Source organism: Panthera leo, chromosome D4, assembly GCF_018350215.1.
Source record: "Panthera leo isolate Ple1 chromosome D4, P.leo_Ple1_pat1.1, whole genome shotgun sequence".
Taxonomy (NCBI): Eukaryota; Metazoa; Chordata; class Mammalia; order Carnivora; family Felidae; genus Panthera; species Panthera leo.
The window spans coordinates 91,989,913-92,006,807 of NC_056691.1; the positions used below are offsets into that span (position 1 = coordinate 91,989,913).

A 16,895-nucleotide genomic window follows, 5' to 3' on the forward strand; every position below is an offset into this window, starting at 1 on the left:
GAAGGGCCCCGGCTCTCCCCTCTGGTGACTGTCAGACTCTGCAATTAGGAAGTAAAGGTCAAGGCAGAGTTGTAAACAGCCTGGGTGGTGTGGAAGGTGTATCCTGATCTTTGCAGACCATCTCCTCCCCATCTGTAAAGACTGGAGGTTGTTTTCTTCTTTTGGGAGGGGGGCAGTGGTTCCGGGTGTTTAAGGAAATGTCTGCCCAATGAGCACTACATTCACGGAACAGACACTTCAGTGACCACACACGACAAGGAATACAGATTTTACAAAATTAGTTCAGAAAAGTCACTACAGTAGCAACTACTGCGAGCTGTGCCAGTAAACCCTGGAGGGGAAGACTGATATTTGAGTTGTACATTATACTGTTCAAAATGTCAATTTTCAAAAAAAACATCTAAAAATTTTTTAATGTTTATTTGAGAGACAGAGAGACAGAGACAGAGCGCAAGTAGGGAGAGGCAGAGAGAGAGGGAGACACAGAATCCGAAGCAGGCTCCAGGCTCCAGCTGTCAGCACAGAGCCCGACGTGGGGCCCGAACCCACAAACCATGAGATCACGACCTGAGCTGAAGTCAGACGCTTAACCGACTGAGCCACCCAGGTGCCTCCCCCAAAACACTTTTTTAAAAAAGTTTATTTATTTATTTTGAGAGAGAGAAAGAATGAATGGGGGGTGCAGAGAGAGAGGGGGACAGAGGATCCTACATGGGCTCTGTGCTGACGGCAGAGAGCCTGATGCGGGGCCAAAACTCACAAATCATGAGATCATGACCTGAGCTGAAGTCAGAAGCTTAACCAACCGAGCCACCCGGGCACCCCAACTAAAAAACACTTTTGAGGTGTGCAAAGAAACAAGAACATGGACCCCGTAGACCATTGAAAACAAAGCAATTGACAGAAACCGTTCCTGAGGAAGCTCATGCATTAGACTCTCTAGACTTACTTAAAACCAACTATTTCAAATATGCACAAATACCTAAAGGAAACCACGAGAACAATATCCCCCAGGGAGACAATAACAATGGTGAATGCATTAGGAAGTGTCCCCTCCTCTCTTTTTGAGGAATTTGGGGACAAGTCATATTAATTCTTTGTCAGGGGCGCCTGGGTGGTGCAGTCGGTTAAGCGTCCGACTTCAGCCAGGTCACGATCTCGCGGTCCGTGAGTTCGAGCCCCGCGTCGGGCTCTGGGCTGATGGCTCGGAGCCTGGAGCCTGTTTCCGATTCTGTGTCTCCCTCTCTCTCTGCCCCTCCCCCGTTCATGCTCTGTCTCTCTCTGTCCCAAAAATAAATAAAAAACGTTGAAAAAAAAATTAAAAAAAAAAAAAAAAAAAAAAAAAAAAACAGCATCCGTTGCTTCCCGTAGCCTATTAGGGTCGGCAAACTATGATAAAAAAAAAAAAAAAAAAAAAAAAAAAATTCTTTGTCAGATGGTTGGTAGAATTAACCAGCAGTGAATCCTGGCACTGAGATTTTCTTTGTTGGGAGGGTTTTGATTCCTGATTCAATCTCTTTTCATAGGTCTATTCAGATTTATTATTTATTCTTGAGTTGCTTTTGGTAGTGTTTTTATTTCTAGGAATTTATCATTGTTTTTTTTTTTAGAGAGAGAGAGAGAGAGAGAGAGAGAGAGAGATGGACAAGTGGGGCTCACTGGAACTTGTGTTTTACCTGAAGTGGGGCTTGAGCTCACCTGATGTGGGACTTGAACACACAAATTGTGAGATCATGACCTGAGCCGAAGTCAGTCTTAATGAATGAGCCACCCAGGCGCCCAGAAATTTACCCGTTTTACCTAGGTTGTCTGATGTGCTGGTGTAAAACTCTTTGTGGTATCGTCTTATAATCCTCTTTATTTCTGTAAGGTTGGTAGTGATGTCTCCATGTTCATTCCTGATTTTAACAATTTGAGTCTACTTCCCCCCCAAACCCGATCAGGCTAGGATGGGGCTACTATTATAAACAGCAAAGAGAAAAACCAGAAAATAACCAGTATTGGTGAGGATGTGGAGAAATCAGAGCCCTCGTGCCCTGTTGGTGGGAAAGTAAAATCTGCCACCGCTCTGGAAAGCAGTGTGGTGTTTCCTCAAACATTAAAAATGGAACCGCCATATGATGCAGCCATTCCACTTCTGGATACACATTCAAAGAATTGAAAGCAGGATTGTGAAGAGTTATTTGCACACCCAAGTTTGCAGCAGCACAATTCCCAGCAGCCAAGAGGCAGGAGCACCCCCAGTGTCCACCTCCACCAGTGGGTGATGGATGAACAAAATGTGGTAGGAACGTGCATTACATCACCCAGCCTTCAGCGGGAAGGAATTGCTGACACCTGCCATGTGGGTGAACCTTGAGGACAGGATGCGAAGTGAACTAAGCAAGTCACGAAAACACAAACGTTGCATGGTTCCACTTCTGTGAAATGAGGTATGTAGAGTGGTCGGCCTCACAGAAGCAGAAGCAGCAGGGTGGTTTTGGGGAGCTGGACAGGAGAGGGAGACCGGGAGTTGTCCACCGGGTATAGAGTTCCGGTTCTGCAAGATGCAAAAGATCTGGGCATCGGTTGTGCACCACTGAATACGCAACGTGATACTGTGCTTCACGGTAAATATATATTTGGTCTTCGCCCTGTTTCTGGCACAGATTTCCCAAATTTCCCGAGTGATGAAAACCATGACACTGCCTTTTGCTGTGTTCATGGGTGGCTTTTGGACTCTACCTGAGGGGGGAGGCTGGCTGCTGGGGGAGCCAACCCTGCGACTAGGTGGCTGGAACTTTCCATCCCCTCCCCCCACCTCTGGGGAGGGAGAGGGGCCGGAGACGGCGTTCAGTCCCCAGTGACCAGTGATCCAATCAATCGTGCCCGTGTAATGAAGCCTCCCCGAACGCCCATCCGACTGGTGAACACGTGGAGACAGCAGAGAGTGTGACACGCTCGGTTACTGTCACGGGGGCCCGAGTGTGCACGGGCACTGGCTTCGAGGGTCCCAACGGACCAGGTTCGGCCACTCACCGCTGACAAAAGCCAAGGACAGAGAGACACAAGAAAGGGTGGTGACTCAGGAAAGGATCCATTTCGGTGAGGCCGGCGCTGGGAAGACAGGGGGCTGACATCTCAAGGTGCTGCAGACAGTCCTGGTGGTGGTTCTCTCTCTCTTTTTCTTTCTTTTTTTAATTTTTTAAAAATTTTTAATGTTTATTTATTTTTGAGACAGGAGAGACAGAGTATGAGCAGGGGAGGGGCAGAGAGAGGGAGACACGGAATCGGAAGCAGGATCCAGGCTCGGAGCTGTTAGTACAGAGCCTGATGCGGGGCTCGAACTCACAAGCTGCGAGATCATGACAGGTGCCCCCCCCCCCTTTTGTGAAGTTTTATTTGTTTCCTAGGATTTTACATGAGGACAATCTAGGACAATGGTCAGTGGGTACTTGAGGTGGACAGTGAAGGTCGGGTCGATCGCTGTCTTGGGGTCAATCCCGCGGGGTCTTGCTGACGTCAGGGACGTCCATCCCTGTTGCTTGAGGGTTAGTTTGGCTGCCCTCAGGGTCTTTGGCTGGAGTTACGAGATGAGCTGGGAGGAAGGACCCGATCGGTCAGGAAGCACAGATGATGGGCAGAGAGCAGGGGGGCTCCGAGCCTCCGCTGCACCTTGCCCTGTGCTCCCCATCCCTTCCGCCCGGCTGGTCCTGAGTGCTGTCCTGTGTGACAAACGGGCGATCTAGGAGGTGACAGGCTTCTCTGAGTTCTCTGAGCCGCTCCAACATTATTCGAACCCGAGGGCAAGGTTGTGGGAACCTCCTCTCTATAACTTAGAGACGCGGGTGACCTCTCTGCCCGGCTGCTGAGTGACCCCTGAGTTGGCCGCACAGGGACTCCAGGGGCCACACACAACAAAGGAAACAGACCTCACGCGGTTCAGACAAGGCACAGCCCTGAAAAGCAAACAGTAGCAGCCTCACGGAGCAGCAATGATGAGGCTCGGGGAGCGGGGGCTGCAGAACTGAACGGTGGGCGGGTCGCCAAGCCCCGCCCCCTGCAGGGCCGGGTCCTGGTGGCTCCCAGATGTTCCACCTGCTTCTCCGCGACTCCACAGCCGGCCGGACACAGCGATGTCACAACGTGGGTCAGAAACACAAACATCTCTGGGCATCCACCACCACCTGAACTATTGTCCATTTTTGTAACTTGAGGTGGGCAGAGAGAATGGGAGCAAGGCCTTGAAGAGGGTGGTTCCCGGCCCAGACTTTGTGTTTGGGGGCAAACGCCATGCAGACGGGCCTTTGCTGGGCCTGAGGAGGGGACAGGTATGGGGACCCCAGCCGCAGGCACTGCTGTCCCGGTGATGCCCCCTCAGGGCGCCCGAGTCCACCTGCCCCTTGGGGAGCACTTGCGACCCTCCGCTCTGTCTGAGGGCTCTGTCCTGCCCCAGAGGCACCTCCTCTCCTGCCAGCCAGGGCCACGTGCCCCAGGGAGCGCGGGTACCCCGACGGCCCTGGGGACAGAGCCAGTCTGGTTAGGACACCGTCCCCCAGCGGACCTGAGCGCCAGGCCGCCACGGTGCTCCCTCCTCTGCTCAGGGACCACCCTTGTCCAGGCTCCACACGCTGGCACTTGGGGCAGGTCGTCTGGACCTTCTGAACTCGTGTTTCCTTGTCGGGAACGTGAGCAGAGGCCTCCCTCCCAGACTCGCCAGAGGGGACACGGCCAGGAACATTCAGACCCTGAAAAGGAAGATGCCACGTGGGGGACCCCGTTGGGTCATGCTCACCGATGAGGTCACGGTGCTCAGCACACAGCAGGCACCTGAGATCGCCGGCTGAATTAGGGAAGGAGGGAAGGAAGGAGGGAGGGAGTGAAACCACAGAAGCGGGGTCCACACCAGGTCAGGTCAGAGGTCCAGTCAGAGGGCCTCACAGCTCGGGCCCTGGAAGGGGGCACGGGACACGTCCTTCTGTCCCTCCAGCGCTGACCTTCCTCCACGTGGGACCTGCTGACCTTCTGGATCGTCTCCACCTCCTCCGCAAACAACGCTGAGTGTTCCCAGAAGGGGGACAGCGGGCAGGGGCCAAGGAGGGGCTTCCGGAATCCTGTGCCCTGGGGGACTCTGGGACAGCCTTCCAGGTGGCCGTTTATGTCCTCCAGGCACCAGGCCACGATTCCACCTCATCTCTCAGGGAATGCGCCCACCCATCTAGAAGGCCCATTACGTCCCCATGACACAGGTGGGGACACCGAGGTTAATAGCACAGCCTGGGTCACTAGTAAGACGAGCTGGGTCAGGAAGCCCATCTCCCTGACTTTGGATTGTCCTACCCGCAGGCGTGCATCTTGGCGTCCTGGGGCTCGGGGTCCCTCTTCCTGGGGGACCCCACCACCCGCTGAGGGCCCCCCCTGAACTCAGGGGAGCAGAGCTGACCAACCTGCCTGGGGCCCCACATGGGAGCTGGGGAATGGCTGACCGGGGCTCTGTGGGCTCTCCCAGTACTGGGCCAGCTGGTCCCCTGCAGGACGAGGTCTTCTCGCTGGGGATCGGCTGGGGCCTCGGCTTCCTCACGTTGTCACCTGGGCTGCCAGTCCCCAGGCCAGAAATCTGCCCGTCTGAAGGAGACCAGCACTGCCTCCATCGGGTTTCACTTGCCCGAGTCCCTCCCCGGGACGCCCCGCATCTCTGACGCCTGCTCCCATGGGGGCCGCCTCACTTGGACTGGGACGGGTCTGGCCTCCATCCCGGGGAACGCACTGGCTTTGGAGCATTATTTGGCCCAGAGACCTGTGAACTTTTCTGGCCCTGGGTCATGAGGGATGCTCTCCCCTCTGTGGTGTGACCGTCCAGCCTTCTGCATCTCCCGGTTTCTGTTTGGGCTATGGGAGGACCAGCCGTGTCCTCTCTGGCATCAGGCTGTGGTGTCACAGCACGCACAGGGGTCTCCACCCCGAGACTGTGCCCATTGTCACCGAAGGGGCCTCCATTTCCCCCCCCCCCAATCTTTAATCCATTGTGATTTCTTTTTTTTTTTTTTTTTAACGTTTATTTTTGAGACAGAGACAGAGCATGAACGGGGGAGGGTCAGAGAGAGGGAGACACAGAATCTGAAACAGGCTCCAGGCTCTGAGCTGTCAGCACAGAGCCCGATGCGGGACTCAAACTCACGGACCTGAGCCGAAGTCGGCCGCTTAACCGACTGAGCCACCCAGGCACCCCAATCCATTGTGATTTCAATATCAAAGGAGAAAAAGTCTATTTCAGATGACCACAAAGTACGAAAATGAATCTGTCCCATATGAAAATTAGGTGCAGACCCAAAGTATCTCTGGCGAGATTCCACTTGAAGGAAACCTCCAGAGTAGGTAACGGAACACAGAGAGAAAGCAGACTGGGGGTTCCCAGGGGCTGGCGGGGGCACGAATGGGGAATGAGGTTTCCGGGTACAGAGTGACCCTTGGGGACCGAGATATTCTGCAACAAAATTCTGTGGCATGGTTCACAGCGTTGTGAGTGTACCCAGTGCTCAGGAATTGCACAATGTAAAATAAATAAAATTTTTATTGAAGATTAATGTGGGTTTTCAATGAACAATGAACAAATAAAGTAACAGCTAAAAAGTAGAAGAAAAAAAGGATAAAGGAGAAGAGGAAGAGACATTCTGGTGGGGGGTTGGGGTAGGCCCCGTGTAGGCCTTCAGGCCTTTCATTCGTGGCCAACATCCATGCGGGAGCAAGGGCAGTGGCAGGAACGGTGTCGGGAGCAGAAGCAGGAACCAGCTGACTCTGTTCAGGTGCCCGCTGTCCCTGCACAGGTCCCAGGTCACCTGCTGGCTCTCCGGCCCCTGCAGGAGTCGCCCCAGACTCCACCCCTGCCTGCAGAGACGCCGAGGACCCCGATGCCGTTGGGCCGGGCTCTGGAGCCACACCGGCTTCTGCTCCTGCCCCGGACTCTTGAGAAGGAAACAGAGTGATGGTTGCAGTGTCTCCAAGGCCTCAGGGTGAGAGGAGGGAAGGTCCCCCCCCCCACTCAGCACCGGCCTCTCCAGGGGCCTTTGCAGAGACACAACTCACCCCAGAGCCTCCCCGAGAAGCCGAGGCCAGGAACCCACACCAGGACCTCTGCCCCCTACAGTCCGCAGCCCGGGCTCTCAGTCTCTGCTCCTGACCCCACACCAGCCCCCGGGGGCTCCTCCCTGGGTGGCCCAGCACCGCCCGGGCCCCGTGAACACACATCTGCCACCCCAGCCTTCTCACCCTCGGGCTGTGGCTCCGGGGGCTCCGGGGGCTCCGGGGACTCCGGGTCCTCGTCCCAGGACCGGTGAACCAGGACCCTGTGGAGGGGCCAGGGCGGTGAAGGAGGCCTTCCCAGGCCAACTCCAGGCCCTGCTTCCCAAGACCTCCGTGCGGCCACTCTCTCCCCGGGTCCAGGGTGGCCTTCCTGGGCGATGGGGCACACACACAACTCTGTAGGGCAGGTGAATCGGGATTCGGACAGTCGCCGCCCGATTTCATCGGTTGATTTCTGTAAAGACAGTGACCCGCGGATGGCCCGGAGACATCACAGCCCCGCCCGGCCATCCTCAGTGTCCTTCCACCCTCTCCACCTGTGGCTCCCAGATCGGACACAGACCTGAATGTGCACAGCCCTGCGCCTGGGACACAGTGACATCCACCAGCAGGGCTCTGGATGAACCTTGGGGACAAGAAGGCCACCCCAGCACACCATGTCCCTGCCTTCCAGCCTTGACCGGGTGTGAGCCTGACCCGCCCACCAGGCATCTGACCCCTTCATCAGCCTGCACCTGCTCAGGTGGGCCCTCCACACACGACCCCTCCTTCCACACAGACACACACACACACACACACACACACACACACACGGGGGGGCTTCGGGCCACACAGGTCAGATCAGAGTGGTGTCGGGCTGGACTGGATGTCTCTGGGTCTCCTGCGTTACCTTTGGGTCCCTGCGAGCTAGAGACCTGAGGCGTCCAGTGCACGACCTGATCCACTGTCTCCAGGATCGGGAAGCATCGTGGCCTCGGGCTCCCCTGAGCCGGAAGCCACGGGACACGGGCACACAACAGGAGAACATGTTCGTCAGGCGAAGGTGTCCCAACGAATGAGCCCAGTCGGGCGCTGTCTCCAGAAGGTGGGTGCCTGGTGACCCGGGTTCCGAGTTCTGTTGGGCTCTGTTACCAGGGAGGTGAGGTCACTTCCTGGGGCCCCCTTACCCGGCTTCCTGCTCCTACAGGAGCCCCTCCCAGGCTGCAAAGGGCTCCCCTCCACCCCATGCCCTGTCCCTACAGTGACACCAACACAGCCCAGACACGTCCCCGTGAGGCCTGGAGCGGCCGGTGCCACGGCTTTGGGGCCACAGAGCTGGGTTGAGACCTGGGTTTTCCTCCTGACCAGTGCTGGGACCCTGCACAGACCCCAGGCCTCCTGGGGCCCCCCGGTCTCCCCGTCTGCACAGTGGGGTCCTTGTGGCATCTACTTGTAGGGGCGCCATCAGGGAGACACCTGTAGACACGTCCCGTGCCTGCTATCCCAAGAGGCTCGTGGGCACACGTGGCCGTGGAAGGATGAGGAAGGGGTGGGCCTGGCACGGAACACACTCACACGGGCCTGGGTCCTCTCCGGGTCCAGGCACAGCCACCCCTCCTGCCTGGGTCCCGGGCCCCGCGGAAGGTGGAGGTGAACTCGTTCAGACCCTGGACCCACCGGACACGCACGCCAGGGGCCCCATTGCATTTGGGCTCTGGTCCCAGCGCCTGGTCTGGGCCTACGTGCTGGGCGGTTCCCACTGTGGCTCCCCGCCTTCCCGATTCCTGGTCCCACATCCCTCTGTTACCCCCTCCCCTCCCGGGTGGACGGCCCGTGTGACCGGGTTCTAAGGGCTAGAATATGATGACTGGGTGTCATTTCTGGGCCGATGCATGGAATTTCTGGTTTCCTCTCTCCTGGGTCCATTCTCTGTCTCTGCCTCGGACTCTGTCTGTCTCTGTGTGTCTTGCAAGACCAGGACCTGTGGGCTCCAGGGTCCAGGTGACAACCCTCAGAAGCCTCCCTTGTGGCCCGTGTCGCTCCCCTGGCCCGGTGCTCAGGTCCCTCACGAGGCCTCCTCACCCCAGCCAGGGCACTGCCTGGGGAACCACTTCCTAATGAGGACCCAAGGCTCCAACAAGAAGGGTCTTGACCTCGGTCCCCACACCAGGGTCCGCTGCTCGGCCACGTGCTGCAAACCCAGGGCCTGGTCCTCCAAGCCCCCAGGCTGCCCTCCGCTCTGAAGGACCTTGAGGGAGTAGGAAGCGTTTTCCCAGGAGGGGAGAACAAAGGACCAGGGATGAAGATCCCAGGACACAGACTCATCTATGAGCCTGTGGGACCCTTGAGACACTGTCTACGCAGCCCAGTTTCAGAAGAGGATGCTGAGTCCTTCTGGGCCATAGCCCGTCCACACTTCCTAGCTCCAGGAGCCCAGCAAGGTGGACACAGGACCCCAGACCCCATCTTCCCGTAGTTCCTGTCAATCCCCCCGGACACTTGGTCATCCTGGATGTGGCCCCCGGCCTCCAGGGGCCTCTTGCCACCCTCTGACTTCCCCCAGGGCTGCAGCCAGGCACAGGCTGGACCTCTGTCCAACGTCCTGCCAGAAAGACAAGGCAGAAGGAGGAAAGGAGAAGGGCAAGGGGCAGACCGACTTCTCCCTGCCCTGAGTCGGCCTCCACTGCTGCCTCCAGGAGCCCTGGCCCAGCCATGCCCCAGGGTCCATGCACCTGGACCCTGGGGTGGAGTCTGCGGTCCAGGCCAGCTGGGTGAGGTGGGTGTAGTCACTGGTGTCGTGTCCCCAGATGTCCAACCCACCTGGCCTCGCACCCTGAGGCCTGCCTGGATGGGGAGGGCATGGTTCTGGGGCTCAGGAAGGTTGGGGTTCCAGAGTAGTTGACGGACATGGGAACATGGGGGACCAGCCAAGTGGGGAGCGATTGGATTCACGCACGTCAGCGTCACCTCTGGATCATCCACAGGTGCTGAGTGCTGGTCTCTGGGCACACCTGGCCAGGACACAGACCTGGCTGGCCCTGGAGAGGGAGGCCTGTGTACCCGGGGCACCTCCCCTCCACCTACCCTTGGGGGCGAGCCTGGGCCAAGCCCACGCTGATGCACTTTGCCGTCTGACCCTCAGGGACAGGGGGGACACTGAGGTCAGGAGAGGCAAGGACTGACCTAGGACAAGTGAGGTGTGCAGGGTCCAAGGAGCAGTGCTGGTCTCCAGTCCTAGGCCAGCCTCTACCCTCCAGCTGCCTGGCTGCAACCCTGGGCTGCCGGGGGGCCACCTCCAGGTGACCAAGTGTCCGGGGGGATTGACAGGAACTAGGGGAGGACGGGGTCTGGGGTCCTGTGTCCACCTCGCTGGGCTCCTGGAGCTAGGAAGTGTGGACGGGCTACGGCTCAGAAGGACTCAGTTTCCTGTTCTGTAAACTGGGCTGAGTAGACAGTGTCCCAAGGGTCCCACAGGCTCATAGATGAGTCTGTGTCCTAGGATCTTCATCCTTGGCCCTCTGTTCTCCCCTCCTGGGAAAACGCTTCCTACTCCCTCAAGGTCCTTCTGAGCGGAGGGCAGCCTGGGGGCTTGGAGGACCGAGGACCTGGGTTTGCAGCACGTGGCCGAGCAGCGGACCCTGGTGTGGGGACCGAGGTCAAGACCCTTCTTTTTGGAGCCTCGGGTCCTCATTAGGAAGTGGTTCCCCAGGCAGTGCCCTGGCTGGGGTGAGAAGGCCTCATTAGTGAGCTGAGCACCAGGACGGGGGAGGGACACGGGCCACAAGGGAGGCTTCTGAGGGTTGTCACCCGGACCCTGGAGCCCACAGGTCCTGGTCTTGCGAGACACACAGACAGACAGAGTCCGAGGCAGAGACAGAGAATGGACCCAGGAGAGAGGAAACCAGAAATTCCATGCATCGGCCAGGAAATGACACCCGGTCATCATGTTCTAGCCCTTAGAACCCGGTCACACGGGCCGTCCTCCCGGGAGGGGAGGGGGTAACAGAGGGATGTGGGACCAGGAATCGGGAAGGCTGGGAGCCACAGTGGGAACCGCCCAGCACGTAGGCCCAGACCAGGCGCTGGGACCAGAGCCCAAATGCAATGGGGCCCATGGCGTGCGTGTCCGGTGGGTCCAGGGTCTGAACGAGTTCACCTCCACCTTCCCCCGGCCCGGGACCCAGGCAGGAGGGGTGGCTGTGCCTGGACCCGGAGAGGACCCAGGCCCGCGTGAGTGTGTTCCGTGCCAGGCCCACCCCTTCCTCATCCTTCCACGGCCACGTGTGCCCACGAGCCTCATGGGATAGCAGGCACGGGACGTGTCTACAGGTGTCTCCCTGATGGCGCCCCTACAAGTAGATGCCACAAGGACCCCACTGTGCAGACGGGGAGACCGGGGGGCCCCAGGAGGCCCAGGGTCTGTGCAGGGCCCCAGCACTGGTCAGGAGGAAATCCCAGGTCTCAACCCAGTTCTGTGGCCCCAAAGCCGTGGCACCGGCCGCTCCAGGCCTCACGGGGACGTGTCTGGGCTGTGTTGGTGTCACTGTAGGGACAGGGCATGGGGTGGAGGGGAGCCCTTTGCAGCCTGGGAGGGGCTCCTGTGGGAGCAGGAAGCCGGGTAAGGGGACCCCAGGAAGTGACCTCACCTCCCTGGTCACAGAGCCCGATTGAACTCACAACCCGGGTCACCAGGCACCCACGTTCTGGAGACAGCGCCCGACTGGGCTCATTCGTTGGGACACCTTCACCTGACGAACATGTTCTCCTGTTGTGTGCCCGTGTCCCGCGGCTGCCGGCTCAGGGGAGCCCGTGGCCGCGATGCTTCCCGACCGTGGAGACAGTGGGTCAGGTCGTGCACAGGATGCCTCAGGTCTCTAGCTCGCAGGGACCCAAAGGTAACACAGGGAGACCCAGAGACATCCAGTCCATCCCGACACCACTCTGATCTGACCTGTGTGGCCCGAAGCCCCCCCGTGTGTGTGTGTGTGTGTGTGTGTGTGTGTGTCTGTGTGTGTCTGTGTGGAAGGAGGGGTCGTGTGTGGAGGGCCCACCTGAGCAGGTGCAGGCTGATGAAGGGGTCAGATGCCTGGTGGGCGGATCAGGCTCACACCCCGGTCAAGGCTGGACGGCAGGGACATGGTGTGCTGGGGTGGCCTTCTTGTCCCCAAGGTTCATCCTGAGCCCTGCTGGTGGATGTCACTGTGTCCCAGGGGCAGGTCTGTGCACACTCAGGTCTGTGTCCAATCTGGGAGCCGCAGGGGGAGAGGGTGGAAGGACACTGAGGATGGCCGGGCGGGCTGTGATGTCTCCGGGCCGTCCGCGGGTCACTGTCTTTACAGAAATCAACCGATGAAATCGGGAAACGTCTGGCGGAATCCCGATTCACCTGCCCTACAGAGTTGTGCGTGTGCCCCGTTGCCCAGAAGGGCCACCCTGGACCCAGGGAGAGAGTGGCTGCACGGAGGTCTTGGGAAGCAGGGCCTGGAGATGGCCTGGGAAGGCCTTCGTCAGCGCCCCGGCTCCGCCGTAAGGTCCTTGTCACCGGTCCTGGGACCAGTACTTGGAGCCCCCGGAGCCAGATCCCGAGGGTGAGAAGGCGGGGGGTGGGCGATGGGGGTGCACGGGGCCCAGGCGGTGCTGAGCCACCCTGGGAGGAGCGCCCGGGGGCTGGTGTGGGGCCAGGAGCAGAGACTGAGAGCCCTGTACTACGGCCTGCAGGGGGGCAGAGGTTCTGGTGTGGGTTCCTGGCCTCGGCTTCTCGGGGAGGCTCTGGGGTGAGTTGTGTTTCTGCAAAGGCCCCTGGAGAGGCAGGCGCTGGGTGGAGGGGGGGACCTTCCCTCCTCTCACCCTGAAGCCTCAGAGCCACTGCAACCATCACTGTTTCCTTCTCAAGAGTCCGGGGCAGGAGCAGAAGCCGGTGTGGCTCCAGAGCCCGACCCAAGGGCATCGGGGTCCTCGGCGTGTCTGCAGGCAGGGGTGGAGTCTGGGGCGACTCCTGCAGGGGCCCAGGAGCCAGCAGGTGACCCGGGACCTGTGCGGGGACAACGGGCACGTTTATTTATTTTTGAGACAGAGGGAGACAGAGCATGAACAGGGGAAGGGCAGAGAGAGAGGGAGACACAGAATCCGAAACAGGCTCCAGGCTCTGAGCTGTCAGCACAGAGCCTGACGCGGAGCTCGAACTCACGGACCGTGAGATCATGACCTGAGCCGAAGTCGGACGCTCAACTGACCGAGCCACCCAGGTGCCCCTCACCAAGGTTTTTAACCATCGTACACACTCACACACACACACACACACACACACACACACACACACAGAGCGAAGGGTGGGGGCCCTGGAGGACCCACACACGTATGTCTCCGGCACCTCCCGCCGCCCCTGTGCTTTTGTGGGTTTGCTCTGGTTCTCTCGGACCCTCCTCCCGGCTCCCTTGAAGGCGTCAGGTCTCCGCCCGAGTCCCTGGGTCACCCACCCACCTCTCCTACTAGGAAGACGTGCAAATGCACACCCTGCATTTCCTCCCATCTTCCTCTCACCTCCCAGACATCGGTCGTCAGATTTGGGAGTCGAGAACACCCCTTGTGTCTTCCCTCACCTGTCCTTCCACCCAGCACTTCCCAGGCCGTCCCCGAGGCTGTCCTCGGGCTGGATTCGTCTCCTGGGAGGTGGGGGTCAACGGACAGAGGGCAGACGGTGCCGGTGGGGGCAGGAGAGGGCCGTGGCCCACAGGCCGAGTGCCGGCTTGTCTGCCAGGGACCCCGGGCTGGTTTGCCCCCGCCGGTTCTCCTCTTTCTTACCGGGAGGCATCCTTGTCCTGAACGGGCACCAGGGAACCTGAGTGAAGAGACCACTTTGCTTTGAGACGAGGGGCGGAGTGGCAAGGGCTGCAGAGGACGTTGGCCTTGGATGGGGAAAGCGAGGCCGGCCACGCACTGCTGTCCCGTTCAGGTCCCTCTGCCACCCGAGTGCACCTGCAGCCGGAGGGGCTGGTTCCCGGCAGGCTGGCCGCGTCCCCCTGGAGCCCCCGGTCCCTCCTCTCTGCCTGAGGACTCTCTCCCAGACATGGGAGCCCATCACATCTGAACTGGGGACCTGTGCTTCCTCACCGTGTCACCTGGGCGGCCGGTCCCCAGACCAGAAACCTGCCCGTCTGAAGAGACCACCAATGCCTCCCTCGGGTCTCACTTGCCCGAGTCCCTCCCCGGGACGCCCCGCATCTCTGACGCCTGCTCCCGTGGGGGCCGCCTCCCTTGGACTGGGACGGGTCTGGTCTCCATCCCAGGGAAAGCACTGGCTTTGGTGCAAAATTTGGCCCAGAGGCCTGTGAACCTTTCTGGGCCTGGGTCGTGAGGGATGCTCTCCCCTCTGTGGTGTGACCGTCCAGCCTTCTGCATCTCCCGGTTTCTGTTTGGGCCACGGGAGGACCAGCCGTGTCCTCTCTCGTGTCAGGCTGTGGTGTCACGGCATAAACAGGGGTCTCCACCCTGAGACCGTGCCCATTGTCACCGAAGGGGCCTCTTTTAACCCACCTAATCTTTAATCCATTGTGATTTCAAGGTCAAAGGAGAAAACGTCTATTTCAAACGACCACAAAGTACGAGAATGAATCTGTCCCATATGAAAAGTCGGTGCGGACCCAAAGTATCTCTGGTGAGATTCCACTTGAAGGAAACCTCCAGAGTAGGTAACGGAACACGGAGAGAAAGCAGACTAGGGGTTCCCAGGGGCTGGCGGGGGCACGAATGGGGAATGAGGGCTCCGGGTACACGGTGACCCTTGGGGACCGAATTATTCTGCAACAATATTCTGTGGCGTGGTTCACAGAATCGTGAGCATGCCCAGCACTCAGGAATTGCACAACGTAAAATAAACAAAATTTTTATTGAAGATTACTGTGGATTTTAAACAAACCATGAGCAAATAAAGTAACAGCTAAAAAGTAGAGGAGAGAAAGGATAAGGGAGAAGAGGAAGAGTCATTCTGGTGGGGGGGCGGAGACTGGGATTGGAGCAAGAATTAGAAATACAATAAACACCCTTTGTAGGCCTTCGGGCCCTTGATTTGTGGCCGGCATCCATGCGGGAGCAAGGGCGGTGGCAGGAACGGTGTCGGGAGCAGAAGCAGGAACCAGCTGACTCTGTTCAGGTGCCCGCTGTCCCAGCACAGGTCCCAGGTCACCTGCTGGCTCTCCGGCCCCTGCAGGAGTCGCCCCAGACTCCACCCCTGCCTGCAGAGACGCCGAGGACCCCGATGCCCTTGGGTCGGGCTCTGGAGCCACACCGGCTTCTGCTCCTGCCCCGGACTCTTGAGAAGGAAACAGAGTGATGGTTGCAGCGGCTCCAAGGCCTCAGGGTGAGAGGAGGGAAGTTCCCCCCGCCCCCCACCCACCCAGCGCCAGCCTCTCCAGGGGTCTGTGCAGAGACACAACTCACCCCAGAGCCTCCCCGAGAAGCCGCGGCCAGGAACCCACACCAGAACCTCTGCCCCCCTGCAGGCCGCAGCCTGGGTTCTCAGTCTCTGCTCCTGGCCCCACACCAGCCCCTGGGGGCTCCTCCCTGGTGCCCCAGCACCACCCGGGCCCCGTGAACACACATCTGCCACCCCAGCCTTCTCACCCTCGGGCTCTGGCTCCAGGGGCTCCGGGTCCTGATCCCAGGACCGGTGAACCAGGACCCTGTGGAGGGGCCAGGGCGGTGAAGGAGGCCTTCCCAGGCCAACTCTAGGCCCTGCTTCCAGAGACCTCCGTGCGGCCACTCTCTCCCTGGGTCCAGGGTGGCCCTCCTGGGCGACGGGGCACACGCACAACTCTGTAGGGCGGGTGAATCGGGATTCCGCCAATCGTTTCCCGATTTCATCGGTTGATTTCTGTAAAGACAGTGACCGCGGACGGCCCGGAGACATCACAGCCCCGCCCGGCCATCCTCAGTGTCCTTCCGCCCTCTCTCCCCGCTGCTCCCAGATCGGACACAGACCTCAGTGTGCACAGACCTGCGCCTGGGACACAGTGACATCCACCTGCAGGGCTTGTGATGAACCTCGAAGACAAGAGGACCACCCCAGCAGACCCTGTCCCTCCCATCCAGCCTTGACGGGGATGTGAGCCTGACCCGCCCACCAGGCATCTGACCCCTTCATCAGTCTGCCCCTGCTCAGGTGGGCCTTCCACACACGACCCCTCCTTCCACACAGACACACACACACACACACACACACACACACACACGGGGGGGCTTCGGGCCACACAGGTCAGATCAGAGTGGTGTCGGGCTGGACTGGATGTCTCTGGGTCTCCTGTGTTACCTTTGGGTCCCTGCGAGATAGAGACCTGAGGCGTCCTGTGCAAGACCTGACCCACTGTCTCCAGGGTCGGGAAGCGTCGTGGCCGCGGGCTCCCCTGAGCCGGCAGCCACGGGACACGGGCACACAACAGGAGAACATGTTCGTCAGGCGAAGGTGTCCCAACGAATGAGCCCAGTCGGGCGCTGTCTCCAGAACGTGGGTGCCTGGTGACCCGGGTTCCGAGTTCTGTTGGGCTCTGTTACCAGGGAGGTGAGGTCACTTCCTGGGGCCCCCTTACCCGGCTTCCTGCTCCTACAGGAGCCCCTCCCAGGCTGCAAAGGGCTCCCCTCCACCCCATGCCCTGTCCCTACAGTGACACCAACACAGCCCAGACACGTCCCCGTGAGGCCTGGAGCGGCCGGTGCCACGGCTTTGGGGCCACAGAGCTGGGTTGAGACCTGGGATTTCCTCCTGACCAGTGCTGGGGCCCTGCACAGACCCCGTGCCTCCTAGGGCCCCCCGGTCTCCCCGTCTGCACAGTGGGGTCCTTGTGGCATCTACTTGTAGGGGCGCC

At 59.5% G+C, this 16,895-nt stretch overlaps 1 protein-coding gene across 4 annotated transcripts; it reads left to right on the forward strand.

Annotated features, from left to right (window-relative positions):
• Window positions 1–7,883: 7,883 nt before the first annotated feature.
• LOC122205061 lies at window positions 7,884–15,594 on the forward strand. 4 transcript variants are annotated; one of them, XM_042913084.1, is made up of 5 exons: window positions 7,884–7,926; window positions 11,909–11,933; window positions 12,378–12,626; window positions 14,600–14,692; window positions 15,188–15,594. In XM_042913084.1, coding segments are annotated over exons 1-5 (549 nt in total). In that variant the 5' UTR covers window positions 7,884–7,924; the 3' UTR covers window positions 15,368–15,594. The 4 variants fall into 4 exon arrangements, with proteins under 4 accessions (XP_042769018.1, XP_042769015.1, XP_042769014.1 ...); XM_042913081.1 differs by lacking the exon at window positions 7,884–7,926 and having other exon boundaries at window positions 11,548–11,933; window positions 14,600–14,726; window positions 15,209–15,594; XM_042913080.1 differs by lacking the exon at window positions 7,884–7,926 and having other exon boundaries at window positions 11,548–11,933.
• Window positions 15,595–16,895: the final 1,301 nt, after the last annotated feature.